We start from the raw sequence: 19,124 nt of genomic DNA, 5'->3' as shown, positions 1-19,124 counted from the left end.
AGAGGATTCGCAGTAGGGTTAAAATCAACGAGGTAAAAACAATGACTGCAGACGCTGGAAACCAGATTCTGGATTAGTGGTGCTGGAAGAGCACAGCAGTTCAGGCAGCATCCGAGGAGGCACGCTCCTTTCGCTGTTTTCTCCTGGCTTCCACTTCTTCCCGACGTCAAGTCTCGAGGTGCTCCACGCCTTCCCGGATCCTGCTCCTCCTCCACTTTGGCGGGTTTTGGGCCAGCGATTCCCAGGGTGTTGGTGGGAATGCTGCACTTCACGGGTCGGGCAACGGGGGGGTGGCGGCCTTGAAGGGACATCCCTGAAGCGTCCCCCTCTGCCCGCCCTCGGAGCTGGGAGTGGAGCGCCCACTTGGGGAGTCCCGTCTCGGTCATGCGGACGGCGTGCCCAGCCCAACGCTGCCAACCGACCAGGGTACGGGGGGGGGGGGGGGGTGGGTCAGTGCACTACCACCTGAGAGTCAGCCCTCGTCCGAGAGGGTCCGCCAGAGACGATGAGTCAAGGCAATGGGGGGGGGGGGGGGGGTGGGGGCAGAGAAGGGGAGTTAGGGCTAGCCACAATATATCAACTGTCAAGGAAGGTTATGATGGGCCGAATGGCCTGGCCCTGTTGTTCCCTGGGGGAGACTTGGAACAAAAAAGGGAGGCACAGAACCTGGGGGCGTGTTCAAAACCCACTTCGATAAACCCTGCAACCTCCGGGGGTTAGACATTGGCGTTCGGCTGGCAGCGAGCCGATGGGCCGAACGGGCTCCTTCCGGTTTCCATGGAGACGCGGAGCCCCGCCCCTGGGTGGAGGTCGGTGCCCTCTGACCCGGAGCCGGAAGTGCGTGCCTGAGGGGGGGTGTCATGGCGGCCGGAGCGCGGCTGGAGAACGCGAACCCGCTGATTTACGGCAGAAGCTCGGAGCGGCCTCTCACCGCCCGGGAGCAGGAGGAGGAGGCGGTGGACACCATCGACAACCGCGAGATCTTTGATATCCGGGACCGGGGGGGGGGTGTACAACCGAGCCGCAGGATTGGGGCTTGAGAGGGTGTAGGCCGCGGGTTGTCCCCTCCCCCCACCCCCGGGGGAAACCGGCTATGAAGTGGGTCCCCGCCCTGTCCCTGTCCCTGTACCGGGGCTGGATGTTCCCCTTTCCCCAGTGGACGCTTCCACCTCTCTCCCCCTCCCCAGTGGAAACTTCCACCTCTCTTCTCCCCCCCCCCCCCCCCAGTGGACATTTCCACCCCCCCCCCCCCAAGTGGAAACTTCCACCTCTCTTCTTCCCCTCCCTGTGGACACTTCCAACCCCCCCACACTCCCCAGTGGACACTTCCACCTCTCCTTCCCTACCCCCTACACCTCTCCCCAGTGGACACTTCCACCCCGGAGTCATGTGGATGTGAACACAGAGAACACCAGGAGAGGGGTTTGTGGGGATCAGGAGCAGGGGGTGTACAGAAGAAGAGCAGGGTGACTACAGGGATTGTAGGCTCTGGGAGGTGATGGACAAGGTGTCCATTCCTGACGAAGGGCTTATGCCCGAAACGTCGATCTCCTGATCCTCGGATGCGGCCTGACCTGCTGTGCTTTTCCTAGTACCACACACTCGACTCTGACCTCCAATGTCAAGATTAGAGTGGTGCTGGGAAAACACGTCAGGCAGCATCCAAGGAGCAGGAGAATCGACGTTTCTTCATCAAGATTGCAGCTGGGACCCTCCAAGGTGGAGAGATAAGATCTCCAGCGTCTGCAGTCCTCAAGGTGTGTGTTTAAGCAGTGCTGGAGAAACTCAACAGGTCTGGCAGCATCTGTAGAGAGAAAAGACGGTTAATGTTGAGTCCAATATGACTCTTCTGTGTATTTAACCAGCTACTTGCTCCTCTGTGTTTTGGACAATTCAAACTAGGTACATGTTTTGAGGATGTTGAGGTGCCAGTGTTGACCTGGGGTGGACATGGTAAGAAGTCACACAACACCAGGTTGTAGTCGAACACATTTACAGTATTTGATATCAAGTTCTCAGTGCTGCTCCTTCACCTGATGAAGGAGAAACCTTGTGATTTCAAATAAACCTGTGGACTATAACCTGGTAGCGTATTACTTCTGACTGTCTTTTGAGGAGGGCGATTTCAGTTGTTTTTTCATCCTTAACCTGTTCCTACTCTATCCCATTCACTTGAGTTTAATAAAGGGGTGTCCTTTTTTTTCCAAGCAGCACGCCTTGAGTGAAAGTTTTTAATGCAGTGTGCTGTGGAAACTTTCCTTAATGTATTTACATCTAATCAGATCGATCAATGACCCAGAGCACCCACTGAGTCTGGAGGAATTGAATGTTGTGGAACAGCTTCGAGTTAATGTAAGTATGCTTTCAGGGCTGAGATGGTTTCAAAATATAATTAGGATAATAAGGATGGATTCAAGCAACTAAACTTCACTCAAGAAATCAGAAGGGGTGTGCCTGTCGATTCTTAAAAGCTGTGGTTTGGGTCAGTACCCAAGAGAAAGCTGTGAGTCAGTGGGTAAATAAGCCCAGAAACAAGACCATTGTGGGCTCACTCCATCTGTGTGTATGTGAAGAGTAGTCACTGTTGAAATATTGGTAGTAATTAGTACCCAGATTGTCATAACCCCATTGTGTGGCAGTACTTTGCGAGAGGTCAGGAATGGGAGGAGATGAATGAAAATATCAATTGTGATGAAATATGATGTTTCCCTGTATTCTGGGGGTATATGGCTAGAACTGAGGAAACACTGGAAAATGCCACGTGAGACTGCTTTGCAGAACATGTACAGGAGCTAAGCTGTGTCCAGTAATTCTCCACATCGGTGTGGTTTAGGTAACTCGAATTGCTTGGTGTTAAACCAGACTCTTGGGACTGAAATTCTTGTGGGACAAAGTGGGGTGATGGGTTCAAGTTGAAAAGTGTGGCACTGGAGGAGCACAGCAGGTCAGGCAGCATCTGAGAAGCAGAAGCTTTGACGTTTTGGGCAGAAGCCCTTCATCACAAATCTCCTGCTTCACAGATGCTGCCTGACCTGCTGTGCTCCTCCAGTGCCACACTTTTCATCTCCCCAGCATCTGCAGTCCTCACTTTTACCTGATGGGTTCAAGTCCCAGCCAGAGTCTTCGGCACACAATCCAAGCGGACACTGCCAATGCAGGACTGAGGGAGTGCTGCATTGCCAAAGGTTCCATCTTTTGGATGAGACTTTAAACCAAGACCCTGTCTGCCCCTTCAGTTGGGTAGATACAATCCAATAGTAGTAATCACAGTTAATTTGATTGTAACCTCAACTCCAATTTCCTGTGCACATCCCTTGGTTCCCTGACAGGTTGAAAATCGGCCTTCAATATAATGAAAGATATCAGAACACCCCAACTTTGAGAACACAGGCCCAATTTATTCACCCTTTCCTCATAACCTCTTATTCCCAGTTACCAGTTTAATGGACCTTTGCTGTGCTACTGCAAGAATATTCTTCCTTTAAAAATATACACTAAAACATTGCAATGTTCCAGGTGTGGTCTGTGCTAAGCTCCATATAATTATAGCAAAATGTCCTATTGATATCCAGTTCTCTTGTAGTGAAAGACACTAGGCTATTTGCCTCCTTAATGCTTGTACCGTACTAAATTCTAACTTTTTTCTTGTGTGAATGTATCTATGTCTCTCTAAACATCAATATTTCAAAGTTTTATACCTTTAAAAAGTCATTTTTTTGGAACCCCTCATTTCCCCACATTATACTTCATCTACCAGTGTGCTTATTGTTATACTTGCCAGTTTGCTGTAGTGAAGTTGATTTTCCTGTCTGTACACCAGGTGGTTGACCATGAGAACAGTGTATCAGTGGCCTTCACACCTACCATTCCTCACTGCAGTATGGCTACACTGATTGGCTTATCCATTAAAGTCAAGTTGCTGCGCTCGCTGCCTGCACGCTTCAAGGTGAGAGTTGGTTACCTGGTCACCTGTGAGTGTGTATTATCTGCCCTCTGTATTAACTATCTGGTAATTTGTGTGTATGATAGTTACTTGATGAAATCTATGTATTTTAGTTATCTAGCAATTGTGTGTATGTTAGGTATCTGGTAGATTGAGTATATATAATTATCTGATGTTCTGAGTGTTTTTTTATTCATTCATGAGACATGGGCATCACTGGCCCAGTATTTAATGTCTGTCCCTAGTTGCCCCTTGAGAAGGTGGGGGTGAGCTTCCTCCTTGAACCGCTGCAATCCATGTGCTGTAGGTTGACCCACAATGCCCTTAGGGAAGGAATTTAAAGATTTTGACCCAATGGCTGTGAAGAAACTGCCACGTCAGGATGGTGAGTGGCTTGGAGGGGAGCTTGCTGGAGGTGGTGTTCCCATGAATCAGCTGCTATTGTTCTTCTAGATGGAAGTGGTTGTGTGTTTGGAAGGTGCTGTCTAAGCATCTTTGTGAATTTTTGCAATGATACACATTGCTGCTACTGAAGTGTTGGTGTTGGAGGGAGTGGATATTTGTGGCTGTGGTACCAATCAAGCTTTATCCTGAATGTTGTCAAGCTTCTTGAGTGGTGTTGGAGCTGCACCCATCCAGGCAAATGGAGAGTAATCCATCACACTCCTGACTTATGCCTTGTAGATGGTGGAAAGATGGATGTAGATAGGGAGTCAAGAGGTGAGTTACTTGCCGCAGTATTCCTAACTTCTGACCTGTTGTTGTAGCCAGTTTGTGGCAAGTCCACTTGAATTTCTGCTCAGTGGTAATCCTCCCAGGATGTGGACCGTGGGGCATTCATTGACGGTAACATCATTGAATGTCAAGAAGCGATCGTTAAATGTTTTCTTATTACCTGGCATTTGTGTGGCATGAATGGTATTTGCTACTTGTCAGTCCAAGCTTGGCTTAAATTGATTGTCACGTGTACCGAGGCACAGTGAAAAGCTTTGTCTTGTGAGCAATACAGGCAGATCACAGAGTTAAGTAGCATAGATAGTAAATAATAGGTAAACAGCAGCAAAAACCAAAACACAGGTACAGGCAAATGTTAAGAGTTTGAGTCGATTCATTATTCTAACAACAGGTAGGTAGCAACTGTTTTGAAACTGGCTGCTGCGTGTGTTCAGGCTTCTGTACCTTCTCCCCAATGGTGGCGGTTGTAGAAAACCGTTGTCAAGTAGTAATGGATCTGTGAGAATGTTGGTGGCCTTTCCTTGACATCAGGCCTGGTAGAAGGATTCTATCGATGGGAGGTTGGCCTTTGTGATTGTGTGGGTAGAGTTCACCACTCTCTGTAACCGTCTCCGATCTTGAATGGTACAGTTGCCATACCAGGTACTGATACATCCAGACAGAATGCTCTCGATGGCGCACCTATAAAAGTTGGCAAGGGTATTCACTGTCATGCCAAATTTACTTGGATATTTACTATTCAGATCTTATTACATTTACAGAGTCATACAGCGTGGAAGTTATACAGATCCTTCGATCCAACTCATTCAACAGGCATCCTAAACTGAACTTGTCCCATTTTCTTGTGCTTAGCCCATATCCCTCTAAACCTTTCCTATTCATGTACCTGTCCAAATATCCCTTAAATGACATAATTGTACCCGTCTCTATCACTACCTCCAGCAGCTTCACCCAAACATGCATTACCCTCTGTGAAAATGTTGCCCCTGAAGTCCCTTTTAAACTTTGCCCTTATCACCTTAAACCTATGCCCTCTAGTTTTGGCCTTCCCTACTCTGGGGGAAAAACATCTTCTCTATTCACTTTATCTATGCCCCTCATGATTTTATAAACCTCTATAATGTCAGCCTTCAGCCTCTGATGCTCCAAGGAAAGAAATCCCAACCTATCCAGCCTCTCCTTAAAATTCAAACCAAACATGAACTGCTTCAGTATCTGAGCAGTCAGTCTGTTGGCAGGTTGAGAATGTGTTGTTTGCTTGGTAATCTGTCAGTGTATGTTAATTACTTTGTAATCCGATTGGGTTTCTCTTTTAAATTCATTCACAGGATATGCTTGTCACTGGCCAGCCTAGCATTTATTGCCCATCCTTAATTGTCCAGAACACAGTTACAGCACAAATCAAAGCAATATCTGTGGATCTGGAGTCAGGTGTAGGCCAGACCAGGCAGCTTCCACCTCTAAAGGATATTAGTGAACCAGATAGCTTTTTCCTAACCATCAACAATGGTTTTATGTCATCATTAGACTCTTTAATTTATTGAATTCAGATTCCAGCATCTGCCAGGGCAGAATATGAATCCAGATGGTGATACCATTAGGCCATCACATCCCTGAGATTTTGGTTACCTGTAATCTCATAGTGTGCTGTTACCTTAAGTTTTGTGTGTGTGTGTGTGTGTGTGTGTGTGTGTGTTGTAACTTGGGAGTGCCTAGTTAATTACATGGTAATTGCACAGGATTTACAAGACAGAACCAGGCCATGCTGTTTTAGAGTTCCACATGAGTTCATTCCCACCTATCGATATTCAGTTGGATTAGTGTATCTCTCTTTCCATTCTTTCTGTGTATTTGTCTTGTTTTCATTTAAATGTAGCTGTACTGTTCACTTCATCCACTTCTTGTGATTGCAAGTTCCACATTCTCATCACTCACTGGGCAAAGAAGTTTCCTCGGAATTCTCTGTTAAATTTCTTTAGTAGCCAGTTGGAGGTCTGTGACCACCAGTATCCCACGAAAACTGGTGCTGGGTTCACTGTTTGATTTGGATGGGTATATAGGAGGTGTGGTTAGTAAGGTTGCAGATGACAACAAAACTGGTGGTATAGTCGACAGTGAAGAAAGTTACCTTGGAGTATAACAGGATCCTGATCAGCTGGGCCAATGGGCAGATGGAGTTTAAATGTGAGATGTTGCATTTTGGTAAGACAAATCAGGGCAGGATATACAGTTATTGGTAGGGACCTGGGGAAAGTAATTAAACAGAGGAACCCAGGGGTGCAGATACATAGTTCCTTGAAAGTGGCGTTGCAGGTAGACAGAAGGCATTCGGAACGCTTGCCTTAATTGGACAGAGCATTAAACAAAGAACAAAGAAAATTAAAGCACAGGAACAGGCCCTTCGGCCCTCCAAGCCTGCGTCAATCCAGATCCTTTACCTAAATCTACCGCCTATTTTCTAAGGATCTGTATCCCTCTGCTCCCTGCCCATTCATGTATCTGTCTAGATACATCTTAAATGACACTATCATTCCTGACCCTACCACCTACACTGGCAATGTGTTCCAAGCACCCACTACCCCCTGTGTAAAGAACTTTCCACTCATATCTCCCGTGAGCCTTTCCCCTCTCACTTTGAACTCGTGACCCCTAGTAATCGAGTCCTCCACTCTGGGGAAAAGCTTCTTACTATCCACCATGGCTATACCTCTCATGATTTTGTAGACCTCAATCAAGGCCCTCACAACCTCCATCTTTCTGATGAAAATAATCCTAATCTACTCAACCTCTCATCATAGCTGGCACCCTCCATACCAGACGACATCCTGGTGAACCTCCTCTCCACCCTCTCCAAAGCATCCACATCCTTTTGGTAGCTTGGAGACCAGAACTGTTTGCAGTATTCCAAATGTGGCCGAACCAAAGTCTTATACAACTCTAACTCTGCCAACTCTTGTACTCAGTACTCTGTCTGATGTCAGAAAGCATGCCCTCTTGATTGCTTTATTGACCTGTGTTGCCACCTTCACGAAACAATGAACCTGAACACCCAGATCTCGCTCTACATCAATTTTCCGCAGAACTTTTCCATTTACTGTATAGCTTGCTCTCGGATTGGATCTTCCAAAATGCATCACCTCGCATTTGCCTGGATTCAACTCCATCTACCACTTTTCTGCCTAACTCTCCAATCGATCTATATTCTGCTGTATTCTCTGACAGTCCCCTTCACTATCTGCTACTCCACCAAACTTGCCAAAGTGGCAACCTACACCTTCCTCCAAATCATTTATGTATATCACAAACAACAGCGGTCCCAGCACGATCCCTGTGGAACACCACTGGTCACAGGTCCCCATTTTGAGAAACTCCCTCCCACTACTACTATATCCCCTGTTGCCCAGCCTGTCCCCTGTCCATCTAGCTAGTACATCATGGACCCCATGCGACATCACCTTTGCCATCAGCCTACCATGGAGAACCTTATCAAGTGCCTTACTAAAATCAATGTATATGGCATCTACAGCCCTTCCCTCATCAATTATCTTTGTCGTTTTGTCAAAGAATTCTATTAGGTTTGTAAGACATGACCTTCCCTGCACAAAACCAAGTTGCCTATCACTGATAAGCCCATTTTCTTCCAAATGGGAATAGATCCTATCCCTTAGTATCTTCTCAGCAGCTTCCCTACCACTGACATCTGGCTCACCGGTCTATAATTACCTGGATTATCCCTGCTACCCTTCTGAAACAAGGGGACAACATTAGCAATGCTCCAGTCCTCTGGGACCTCACCCATGTTCAAGGATGCTGCAAAGATATCTGTTAAGGCCCCAGCTATGTCCTCTCTCGCTTCTCTCGGTTACCTGGGATAGATCCCATCCAGACCTGGGGACTTGTCCTTCATGCCTTTTTGAATACCCAACACTTCCTCCCTCCTTATGCCTAGAGTATAAGAGTTGGGACGTCATGTTGCAGCTGTACAGGATATTGGTTAGGCCACTTTTAGAATGCTGTGTTCAATTCTGGTTGCCTTCTATAGGAAAGATGTTGCTAGACTGGAATGGGTGCAGAAAAGATTTACAAGGATGTTGCCAGGACTGGAGGGTTTGAAGATGAGTAGGCTGGGATGTTTTTTCCTGGAGCATCAGAGGCTGAGGGGTGACCTTACAAAGGTTTATAAATTCGCAAAGGACATAAATAAGGTGAATAGTTCAAGTCTTTTCCCAGGGTAGGAGAGTCCAAAACTGGAGAGTATAGGTTTATGGTGAGAGAGGAAAGATTTAAAGGGACCTGACGGACAGCTTTTTCACACACAGGGTGGTGCATGTATGGAATGGGGTGTCAGAGGCTGGTACAGTTACAACATTTGAAAGACATTTGGACAGGGGAGTTATGCGTGGAAACATTTAGCTGGATATGGGTGAAGTGCAGGCAAATGGAGATAGTTCAGTTGAGGATACCTGGTCAACATGGACAGATTGGGCCGAACAGTCTGTTTCCATGCTGTATGACTCTTGGTGACTATCTTACATTGATGGCCTCCAGTCATGCTCTTCTCAACAAGATAAAACATGTCAGAATTTAAAGATTGTATTAGTTCACCCTTCAACCCTCATTTATTTCCAAGACAGGAGAGACCTGGCCTTTAATCCTCTTCAGACAAGGCCCATTCTCACCTTTCTGGTATCGTCCTTCTCAACTTTCTCACACATGCTCCAATTTCTCCATTTTTTAATAACATGGAGACCAGAAATGTACACAGAAATCTGGGTAAGTTAGCTAGCAATCTGAGAGAGAGAGAGAGAGAGAGAGTAAATTTGAGTGTTCAATCATGCTATCTGCCTGATAATTAAGTTTATGCTAGTTTAGCTGGTATTCTGCTTGTATTAGTTATGAGGATGTGTGTCTGGTAAGCTCTGTGTGTCAGTTAACCTACAGACAATGTCTGCATGTTACCTGTCTGGATAATCCACAGAAAAGGAGTTGGCTTGATGGTTAGTGCAAATCTGCATCTTTGTAGAAATGTTATAGGAAATCATACTAGTTCCACCTTGCACTAATGTCAGGTGAGTTTGGACAGATAGCGGGACTAACGGGTCCCCTTCTTCAAACATTTGGCACTGGTACAGGGCACTGTATTAGTTGATGTTTATAATGGAGGAAGGGGATTTCATAAAGGTTGCCTTTGCTCATAATGCTGTTTAATGACTGCAGCAAACACATTCCCCTGCAATATACTTTTCAAGATAACACATGAGCTTTAATGTCTAATATTGAGCTCTTCTTATTCTAGGTGGATGTCCACATTACTCCAGGAACCCATGCTTCTGAAAATGCAGGTGATCAATCTTTGTAATCCAAGAGATTTAATGTGACACTGTACTGCGGGGTGAGGGAGTAATTGAGCCCTTTGAGGTCTTTCCTGCCAACTGCCCAGACATTGTTAACTGAGCTCCTTTGTTGAGAATAAATCAGATTGTTAACCTGTGGGTGGTATAGCCTCAGGAAGAGGTCAATTGGAAATGGAGGGGGTGAGTACAAGGTTAAGGAAGTGAGTAGTGAGGAGGGGGACAGAGTGCATTTGATGAGAAGGTGTGGGCTGAATCTGTGGTAGGGGGTCAGAGCGGGAAGAGGGCTGGTGTCTGGTTAGGGATTATAGCACAACGTAGGTGTCTGAGCAGTACAACAGGTCTGGAATTCTTGCATTGCACCAGATTGTTATTCTGAATAAATCTTCTCCTTTTTCCAGTGAACAAACAACTGGCTGATAAGGAACGAGTGGCAGCTGCTCTGGAGAACTCTCACCTGCTGGAGGTTGTTAATCAATGTCTCTCAGAAAGGTTGTGACCAGACCACAGCGTGGCACCTGCCTGAAGAGCGACACAGCACAGCAGAAAATAATCACAGCATTTCTGAGCCCTCTGTGTGTGTCTGAGGGTCTCTGCAATGTTGGGGCTTTCCCCAAAGGGAAATCTGAGAGGTCCCAGCACATGTTAGAACTCCAAGACAGGATTTCGTGTGTGTGATATCTGTAAGTCAATCAGCAGTTGTACCCATGTGTAAATAGAGAATGATTTGTGTACATTCTTATGAGTTAATGATCTGTCGTTCATCACCTACTGGGACTGTTTTGTGCCTGTCTGCAGATCAGCTATTGGGGGCAGATGGGGGCTAGTCTCTCTGGCAAAGGAGTAGGTGAAGGAGGCAGTCACTAAATCCTAGTGTGAGGGAAGAGAGAGGAGATGTAAAGATCCTGTCCTGATGGCTCAACCTGTGCTCAGTATGTTTCTGCAATTGAATGACTGTGATCAGGGAATAGGTGTAGAGGTTGGGTAATTGGGGTCAGAGGTATATAGATGGGATGTTAGGGAGATAGAAGTACAAACCTGCACCCAAAATGTCTTTGCATGTTTATCAACGCTCACTCTCCATTTTCTCTGACACACATGGATCCTCTCACTGTCATAGGTGTGCTTAATTCCTCACACAAACTCAGAGAGACCGCTGCATTCATCTGTTTGAGATACCCCATCTGACAAGTGGCAATGTAAAACCATGCCCTTAAATAATCTTGAGTGCACGTCTAATAAATCGCAGTTTACAAAACTCCACTAGCTGATGTTTTGCTGCTTTTTGTTTTGCTTGAGTTAGAGTAATGTTATGATACCAGCTTGTCATATTAAACAGGGCAGATCTCCGAAAGAATGTTGCTTTGATACATTATATGATAAATGTTAGTAGTTTGTTCACATGGCTGTTCATCACTGAAACAGATTCGTATAGGCTGCAAATGTTCTTTTACAACAGAGCATAAATTTATTGTTAAAAAGAAAACAAAATTTAAAAGGTTAAAGTTAGTTTAAAGTAGAAAGTTAGGTTAAAAAGTTAAAAGTTACAAACCGCAAATTATGGGAGCATAAGATACATGCAAACACCACCACTTGCAATTTCTGTTCCAAACATTCCTCCATCCTCACTTGGAAATGTATCACCATTCCTTCAATGGCACTGGGTCAAGTTCCTGTAAGTCCCTCATGGCATTTTGGGTGTGCCTACACCCGGAGACTGCAACAATTTAAGAAGGCAGCTCATCACCACTTTCTCAAGTGTAACTAGGGATGGGCAATAAATTCTAGTTCAACCAGTAACTCCCACATTAACTTAGTGAATATGATAAACAAATTTCAACCTGCTTACTAAGATCATCTGAATCCCAGAGATGTATTACTCCTATTTCACCTTTTTAAACCTTATAGTGTGCTTCCCTATTTATTTCTTTAGATTGTTGAGCCCCTTTTTGTAAAGCAAATCCTTCTCAGGCTGTGAATTTGAACTTTTCATAAATCTGATAGCTTAAACCTTTTCAGAAATAACAGCTTGAAAATTTCCATCCAAATTCTCCTGGCTCGGACATTCCACAGGCTAATAACCACTTCTGCTGAGGTGACTGACTCCCTTGAACTGAGAAAAACTGTTCTCCTCTGACCTGATCTCCAGATTCGTCTGAACTAAAACTTCTGTTCTGAAGTTTATACTAATTGTTTTAATGTGTTAACTCTCTCTGTCCTAGACCCAACAGTGAAAATATTTTATTAGTTAACACCATACGGTCATTAGGTAAAAACAATGACTGCAGATGCTGGAAATCAGATTCTGGAGTAGAGTGGTGCTGGAAAAGCACAGCAGTTCAGGCAGCATCCGAGGAGCAGGAAAATCCGACGTTTTGGGCAAAAGCCCTTCATCAGGAATAAAGGCAGAGTGCCTGAAGGGAGGAGAGATCAATGAGAGGAAAGTTGGGGTGGGGGGGTAAAGTAGCATAGAGTAAAATAGGTGAGTGGGAGTGGGGATGAAGGTGATAGGTCAGGGAGGAGGGTGGGGGAAGGTAGCAAAGAGGTGGGTGGAGTGGATAGGTGGAAAAGAAGATAGGCAGGTAGGACAAGTCATGGGGACAGTGCTGAGCTGGAAGTTTGGAACTGGGGTGAGGTGGGGGAAGGGAAAATGAGGAAACTGTTGAAGTCCACATTGATGCCCTGGGGTTGAAGTGTTCCGAGGCGGAAGATGAGGGGTTCTTCCTCCAGGCGTCTGGTGGTGAGGGAGCGGCGGTGAAGGAGGCCCAGGACCTCCATGTCCTCAGCAGAGTGGGATGGGAGTTGAAATGTTGGGCCACAGGGCGGTGGGGTTGATTGGTGCGGGTGTCCCGGAGATGTTCCCTAAAGTGCTCTGCTTGGAGGTGTCCAGTCTCTCCAGTGTAGAGGAGACCGCATTGGGAGCAACAGGTACAATAAATTATATTGGTGGATGTGCAGGTAAAACTTTGGATGTGGAAGGCTCCTTTAGGGCCTTGGATGGAGGTGAGGGAGGAGGTGCCTTCCACCTCCATCAAAATTTTACCTGCAAAACCTGCGCCCACACTACCTCCCTCACCTCCATCCAAGGCCCTAAAGGAGCCTTCCACGTCCATCAAAGTTTTACCGGCACATCCACCAATATTATTTATTGCATCCGTTGCTCCCGATGTGGTCTCCTGTACATTGGGGAGACGGGACGCCTCCTAGCAGAGCGCTTTAGGGAACATCTCCGGGACACCCGCACCAATCAACCACACCGCCCTGTGGCCCAACATTTCAACTCCCCCTCCCACTCTGCCGAGGACATGGAGGTCCTGGGCCTCCTTCACCGCCGCTCCCTCACCACCAGACGCCTGGAGGAAGAACGCCTCATCTTCCACCTCGGAACACTTCAACCCCAGGGCATCAATGTGGACTTCAACAGTTTCCTCATTTTCCCTTCCCCCACCTCACCCCAGTTCCACACTTCCAGCTCAGTACTGTCTCCATGACTTGTCCTACCTGCCTATCTCCTGTTATACCTATCCACTGCACCCTCCTCTCTGACATATCACCTTCATCCCACCTCCATCCACCCATTGTACTCTTTGCTACCTTCCCCCACCCTCCTCCCTGACCTATCACCTTCATCTCCATCCCTACTCACCTATTGTACTCTATGCTACTTTACCTCCCACCCCCACTCTCCTCTCATTTATCTCTCCACCCTTCAGGCTCTCTGCCTGTGTCCCTGATGAAGAAGGGCTTTTGCCCGAAACTTCAGATTTTCCTGCTCCACCGTAGGGTCATTAATCAATTGATAGTTATTAGCTTTCTTACAAATGTATTTAGATCACAATGTAGTACACTTTCTGACCTGTTTTTAAACGTAGATCTTTGTTTATCCATCTCTCATCGCAATGTCAGAAATCCAATTCACATCTGTCATGTCATTTTTAGTAACTCACATCCACAATTTAACTCTCAAAGTATCAAAAATAAAGCAATTTATGTTGGTTTCACAGGTTTCTTTATGCAGAAATAATGTGCTGATTTTTGTTTGATGCAGTGAGAATTTATTTTCTCAATAGTTTCCTTGTTAATTTAGAGACTGTAGAATGATCTGCTCCCACTAGATGGTGCCACCTAGGAACTGCAGTCAGTAATGGTGCTGAGTAAAACTGTGACCCTCACTCCTGCCACAGACTGTGAAACACAGATTCAGTAAAAGTTTGGGTGAACTGGTAATACTATGTCTATTACTGGTTTTCTCCTGGTTCCTGTTATGCTCTAGCAGCTTTCACTTCCACGTTTTGTCAGATGATATTTCTCTCTCTCACTCTGTTTCTGCTGAGTCAGCTGTTCAATAGAATGGTTATTCTTCTTTAAGGTAAAGAGGAAATGCCTGATGTCTTAATCAGAGTGAGTGGGACATCCTGGTCCTCACCCTACAGAACACTGGATCTCAAGCTTGACTGGTTGAGGGACCACTTTGCAAATGGATCAGTAATCACTCATTTCCACCTTTGACTCCCATCGACATTATGAGACGTAATCATCAGGATTTGCAAGTGTTTGAGTATTTTAGTACTGTGAGCAAGCTTATTGAAATCAGAGGGATTGGATCTGGATTGTGTCCTTACTTTCCCCTCACACGTGTTCCACTGGTTGATCTAACTTGATATACCCGTTCCCCTTTGCCCAAGTACTCTGCATGACTTTAGCTATCACAGTCTATCATCTGTGATTTAAGATTTCCAATTGATCCAGACTGGTATAGTTACTAATTATAGAGTTCCAAGCTTCGAAACACCGATGTGTCAAAGTGCTTCCTCAGTTCACTCAGAAGGTAGGCTCTAGTTCCTTTAACCACTTTCCTCATGTTCCTGGAACCAAAGCAGCAAAACTAGTTTCTCTTTCCTGCCCTATCCATTCTCCTTAAGATATCTCCTCAAATATTAATCACATCACTCCTTAATTCAAGGAAACACATCCCTAGTGTGTGTAAAACCTTCTTAACGGTTAAGCAGATAGCTAATTTCTGCTTTGGAATTTTGGACTCCATCATAAAAGCAAGGACATTGATATGCTGACATTCTCGGATGTTTTGTACTTAAATTGTTGCAAATTAAATAATCTCTTAATCCTCTCCAATTCGCACTCTCCCATGTGTGCAAGCATGCCTGTGTTGCAAAGTATTCTTTTTGTTATCATCATAACATAATGAGGGTGGCACAGTGGCTCAGTGATTAGCACTGCTGCCTCACAGCGCCAGGGACCCAGGTTTAATTTCCGCCTTGGGTAACTGTCTGTGTGGAGTTTGCACATTCTCCCGATGTCTGTGTGGGTTTCCTCCGGGTGCTCCTGTTTCCTCCCACAGTCCAAATATGTGCAGGTCAGGTCATGCTAAATTGCCCATAGTGTTCGGAGCATGGGTCTGGATGGGTTGCTCTTTGGAGGGTCAGTGTGGACTTGTTGGGCCGAAGGGCCTGTTTCCACACTGTAGTTTTAGTTGTTGCTGTATTCCTACATTTCATCTCTTTGTCCCTTTCTTGAACTTTAAGTTCCAGATTCCTTTTTTGGCTCAGCACATCTTTATATGTTCAATCCCTACCTCAGCTATTCAGTTCAAAACTTTCTTTACTTCCCTACCTGTACAGGAGAAAGTGAGGACTGCAGACTTTGGAGATCTAAGCCGGTCAGGGAGCATCCAAGGAGCAGGAGAATTGACGTTTTGAGCATGAGCCCATCATCAGGAATAGGTTTTTTTTTGTCTGAGAGTGTGGCCCAGAGTTGGGGCTGACTGCAGGGAGAGTGTGGCCCAGAGTTGGGGCTGACTGCAGGGAGAGTGTGCCCCTGAGCTGGGGCCGGCTGCAGGGAGAGTGTGCCCCTGAGCTGGGGCCGGCTGCAGGGAGAGTGTGCCCCTGAGCTGGGGCCGGCTGCAGGGAGAGTGTGCCCCTGAGCTGGGGCCGGCTGCAGGGAGAGTGTGCCCCTGAGCTGGGGCCGGCTGCAGGGAGAGTGTGCCCCTGAGCTGGGGCCGGCTGCAGGGAGAGTGTGCCCCTGAGCTGGGGCCGGCTGCAGGGAGAGTGTGCCCCTGAGCTGGGGCCGGCTGCAGGGAGAGTGTGCCCCTGAGCTGGGGCCGGCTGCAGGGAGAGTGTGCCCCTGAGCTGGGGCCGGCTGCAGGGAGAGTGTGCCCCTGAGCTGGGGCCGGCTGCGGGGAGAGTGTGCCCCTGAGCTGGGGCCGGCTGCGGGGAGAGTGTGCCCCTGAGCTGGGGCCGGCTGCGGGGAGAGTGTGCCCCTGAGCTGGGGCCGGCTGCGGGGAGAGTGTGCCCCTGAGCTGGGGCCGGCTGCGGGGAGAGTGTGCCCCTGAGCTGGGGCCGGCTGCGGGGAGAGTGTGCCCCTGAGCTGGGGCCGGCTGCGGGGAGAGTGTGCCCCTGAGCTGGGGCCGGCTGCGGGGAGAGTGTGCCCCTGAGCTGGGGCCGGCTGCGGGGAGAGTGTGCCCCTGAGCTGGGGCCGGCTGCGGGGAGAGTGTGCCCCTGAGCTGGGGCCGGCTGCGGGGAGAGTGTGCCCCTGAGCTGGGGCCGGCTGCGGGGAGAGTGTGCCCCTGAGCTGGGGCCGGCTGCGGGGAGAGTGTGCCCCTGAGCTGGGGCCGGCTGCGGGGAGAGTGTGCCCCTGAGCTGGGGCCGGCTGCGGGGAGAGTGTGCCCCTGAGCTGGGGCCGGCTGCGGGGAGAGTGTGCCCCTGAGCTGGGGCCGGCTGCGGGGAGAGTGTGACCCTGAGCTGGGGCCGGCTGCGGGGAGAGTGTGACCCTGAGCTGGGGCCGGCTGCGGGGAGAGTGTGACCCTGAGCTGGGGCCGGCTGCGGGGAGAGTGTGACCCTGAGCTGGGGCCGGCTGCGGGGAGAGTGTGACCCTGAGCTGGGGCCGGCTGCGGGGAGAGTGTGACCCTGAGCTGGGGCCGGCTGCGGGGAGAGTGTGACCCTGAGCTGGGGCCGGCTGCGGGGAGAGTGTGACCCTGAGCTGGGGCCGGCTGCGGGGAGAGTGTGACCCTGAGCTGGGGCCGGCTGCGGGGAGAGTGTGACCCTGAGCTGGGGCCGGCTGCGGGGAGAGTGTGACCCTGAGCTGGGGCCGGCTGCGGGGAGAGTGTGACCCTGAGCTGGGGCCGGCTGCGGGAAGAGGGTGACCCTGAGCTGGGGCCGGCTGCGGGGAGAGGGTGACCGTGAGCTGGGGCTGATTGCGGGGAGAGTAGGTTGCAACTCATGGCTTTGAGCATGGAGCAGAGGAAGAACCACTTCTGTAGGCTTTGGATTTGCTGTAGTCCTGGTTGTCCCTGTCAGGTCCAAATTGTGATGGCTTGAATGTAGCCCAGTGTCCATGTGGAATCAGTCAGTTGTGTAGGCAGGCGCTGGGGAAGGAGATACGGGCTGTAGTTTGCAAGATCAATTTTCCCCAGCATGGTCAGGTGTAGACTGTCACAATATTACAGCGCCACTGTTTCCATAATTGGCACTAGGGCCCTACAAACAGAAACCTATTTCTCCCACACCAGTCTTTGAACCATATCTAGAGACCTTTTAAGTTTTGCTTTCTAATTTAGTGACAAGCCCGTCATCGTCTCCGTGCAGAACATCTTTCCTAGTTCAACCTATGAGGTGCTGACATGGACTCCAGCTACTCCCCTCCCTCCACACGTTCCTTTCGAGTCCTGAGCAGATGTCCCCAACCCTGACACTTGAAGGTAGCATAACCACCTGGACACTCACCCCTTGCTGCAGAGAATGATATCAACCCTCATGAAAATGTTTTTACATTGACATGCCTTGTTGCTCCCCCCATGGTACCATAATGCCAGAGTTCGTTTGCTCATCCACATTGCAGCTTTGCACTCCTCCAAACAGGCTGAGAGAACTTTTGAGACCTATTGGTCAATTGCAGAGGCTGACATGCCTGCACTCCTGGCTTACTGCCTGGCATACCTTCCTACGGCTGACCACAGGAGAAGATTGTGTCGGAGGTAATGTTATTAGCTCCTGTTACAAAGATCTCCAGGAACATTTCCTCCTCCTAACATTTTATCATGTTTGTGGTTGATTTTCCAATTCTCAAGCTCTGAGCTGAAGCTGTTTGAACTTCAGACATTTATTACACATTTGCTTGAACACAATGGTGTCTGGAGCACTGACACAGTGCAGCCTTAAGGCATCATCTGGCCTGCCATCCTTAAGTTCTAATTGATTATTGTTCACTTGTTAATTCTGCTTTTAAATATCTTATTATTTTTACCAGTTTATATACATGTGGTCCCCAAAGTACAAATGGGCAACTAATGAATGAGATTTCATACAAGATTCATCATATGAACTTGTACGCGGATATTTTATATTGTTCTGATTTGTGTACAAATCAACTCTTGAACATACTAGAACAGATACTTTCACTACCTGGGGTCTGCCTGTACAATATTAAAACTTAACAACAGGAAATACCCTGACTACTTCCCAGAGACTCACCAAACTGTCAATTCCTTTCTCTATAGCAGGCCAAGAAGCAGCCCCACAAACTCTCTCTCATTGCATGGTCTAGGGATCTTTGGATGAGGAGAAATGTCTTTACTCAGAGTATGATGACCTTTGAAATTCTCTGCCACAAAAGATTGGTTGAGTCCAAACTACTAAATATTTTGAAGAAGGTGATAGGTGCAGTTCTTTGGGCTAAAAGGAGTTAAGCAGAAATTGGGAACATGGTAGAGATGGATGATCAGCCATATTGAATGGCTCAAAGGACTGAATAGCCTACTACATCGTTTTCAAAGTGCCTGTCTTTCACTCCACCCAATCTTCTAGGTGCTGCTGACTGCCTGTCGACGGGTCCTTCCCCCTTCCAAGTCCTCTTGCTTGGAAAGTCCCATCGTCTAACTCTTAGCTCAACAGGCCTTTGTACTGTAAGACCAATCAGGCAGAGTGTGCAGTATATTTCAGAGTTGTTGGTCTCCAACAGTTATAGATATTTATTTCAGTCTGTGTCCCTGGGTGTGTACTGCCTCGTGGAAACCATTTCTGAAGCCATTAAGAGTCAGAAATTTGTTTTTGAGAGCCTGAAGCCACATGTAGGCACATGGG

General features: G+C 47.7%; 1 protein-coding gene across 1 annotated transcript; it reads left to right on the top strand.

The window, feature by feature from the left end:
• The first annotated feature begins 825 nt into the window (after positions 1–825).
• On the top strand, positions 826–11,287 carry ciao2b (cytosolic iron-sulfur assembly component 2B). The gene is made up of 5 exons (XM_060837562.1): positions 826–989; positions 2,275–2,352; positions 3,821–3,946; positions 9,975–10,020; positions 10,431–11,287. Exons 1-5 carry the CDS (start codon positions 861–863, stop codon positions 10,526–10,528), a joined length of 477 nt encoding a protein of 158 aa, XP_060693545.1. The 5' UTR covers positions 826–860; the 3' UTR covers positions 10,529–11,287.
• The last annotated feature ends 7,837 nt before the right edge of the window (positions 11,288–19,124 follow it).

Source organism: Hemiscyllium ocellatum, chromosome 17 (assembly GCF_020745735.1).
Source record: "Hemiscyllium ocellatum isolate sHemOce1 chromosome 17, sHemOce1.pat.X.cur, whole genome shotgun sequence".
In the NCBI taxonomy this organism is placed as follows: Eukaryota; Metazoa; Chordata; class Chondrichthyes; order Orectolobiformes; family Hemiscylliidae; genus Hemiscyllium; species Hemiscyllium ocellatum.
This window is presented reverse-complemented; position numbering and strand designations above follow the sequence as displayed.

Bases quoted from the DNA above. Each gene is read 5' to 3' on its own strand.
- ciao2b (XM_060837562.1), top strand. From the start codon at position 861: ATGGCGGCCGGAGCGCGGCTGGAGAACGCGAACCCGCTGATTTACGGC. The intron at 3,947-9,974 runs GTGAGAGTTGGT...TTCTTATTCTAG, and splicing joins CGCTGCCTGCACGCTTCAAG to GTGGATGTCCACATTACTCC. The intron at 10,021-10,430 runs GTGATCAATCTT...TCCTTTTTCCAG, and splicing joins CCATGCTTCTGAAAATGCAG to TGAACAAACAACTGGCTGAT.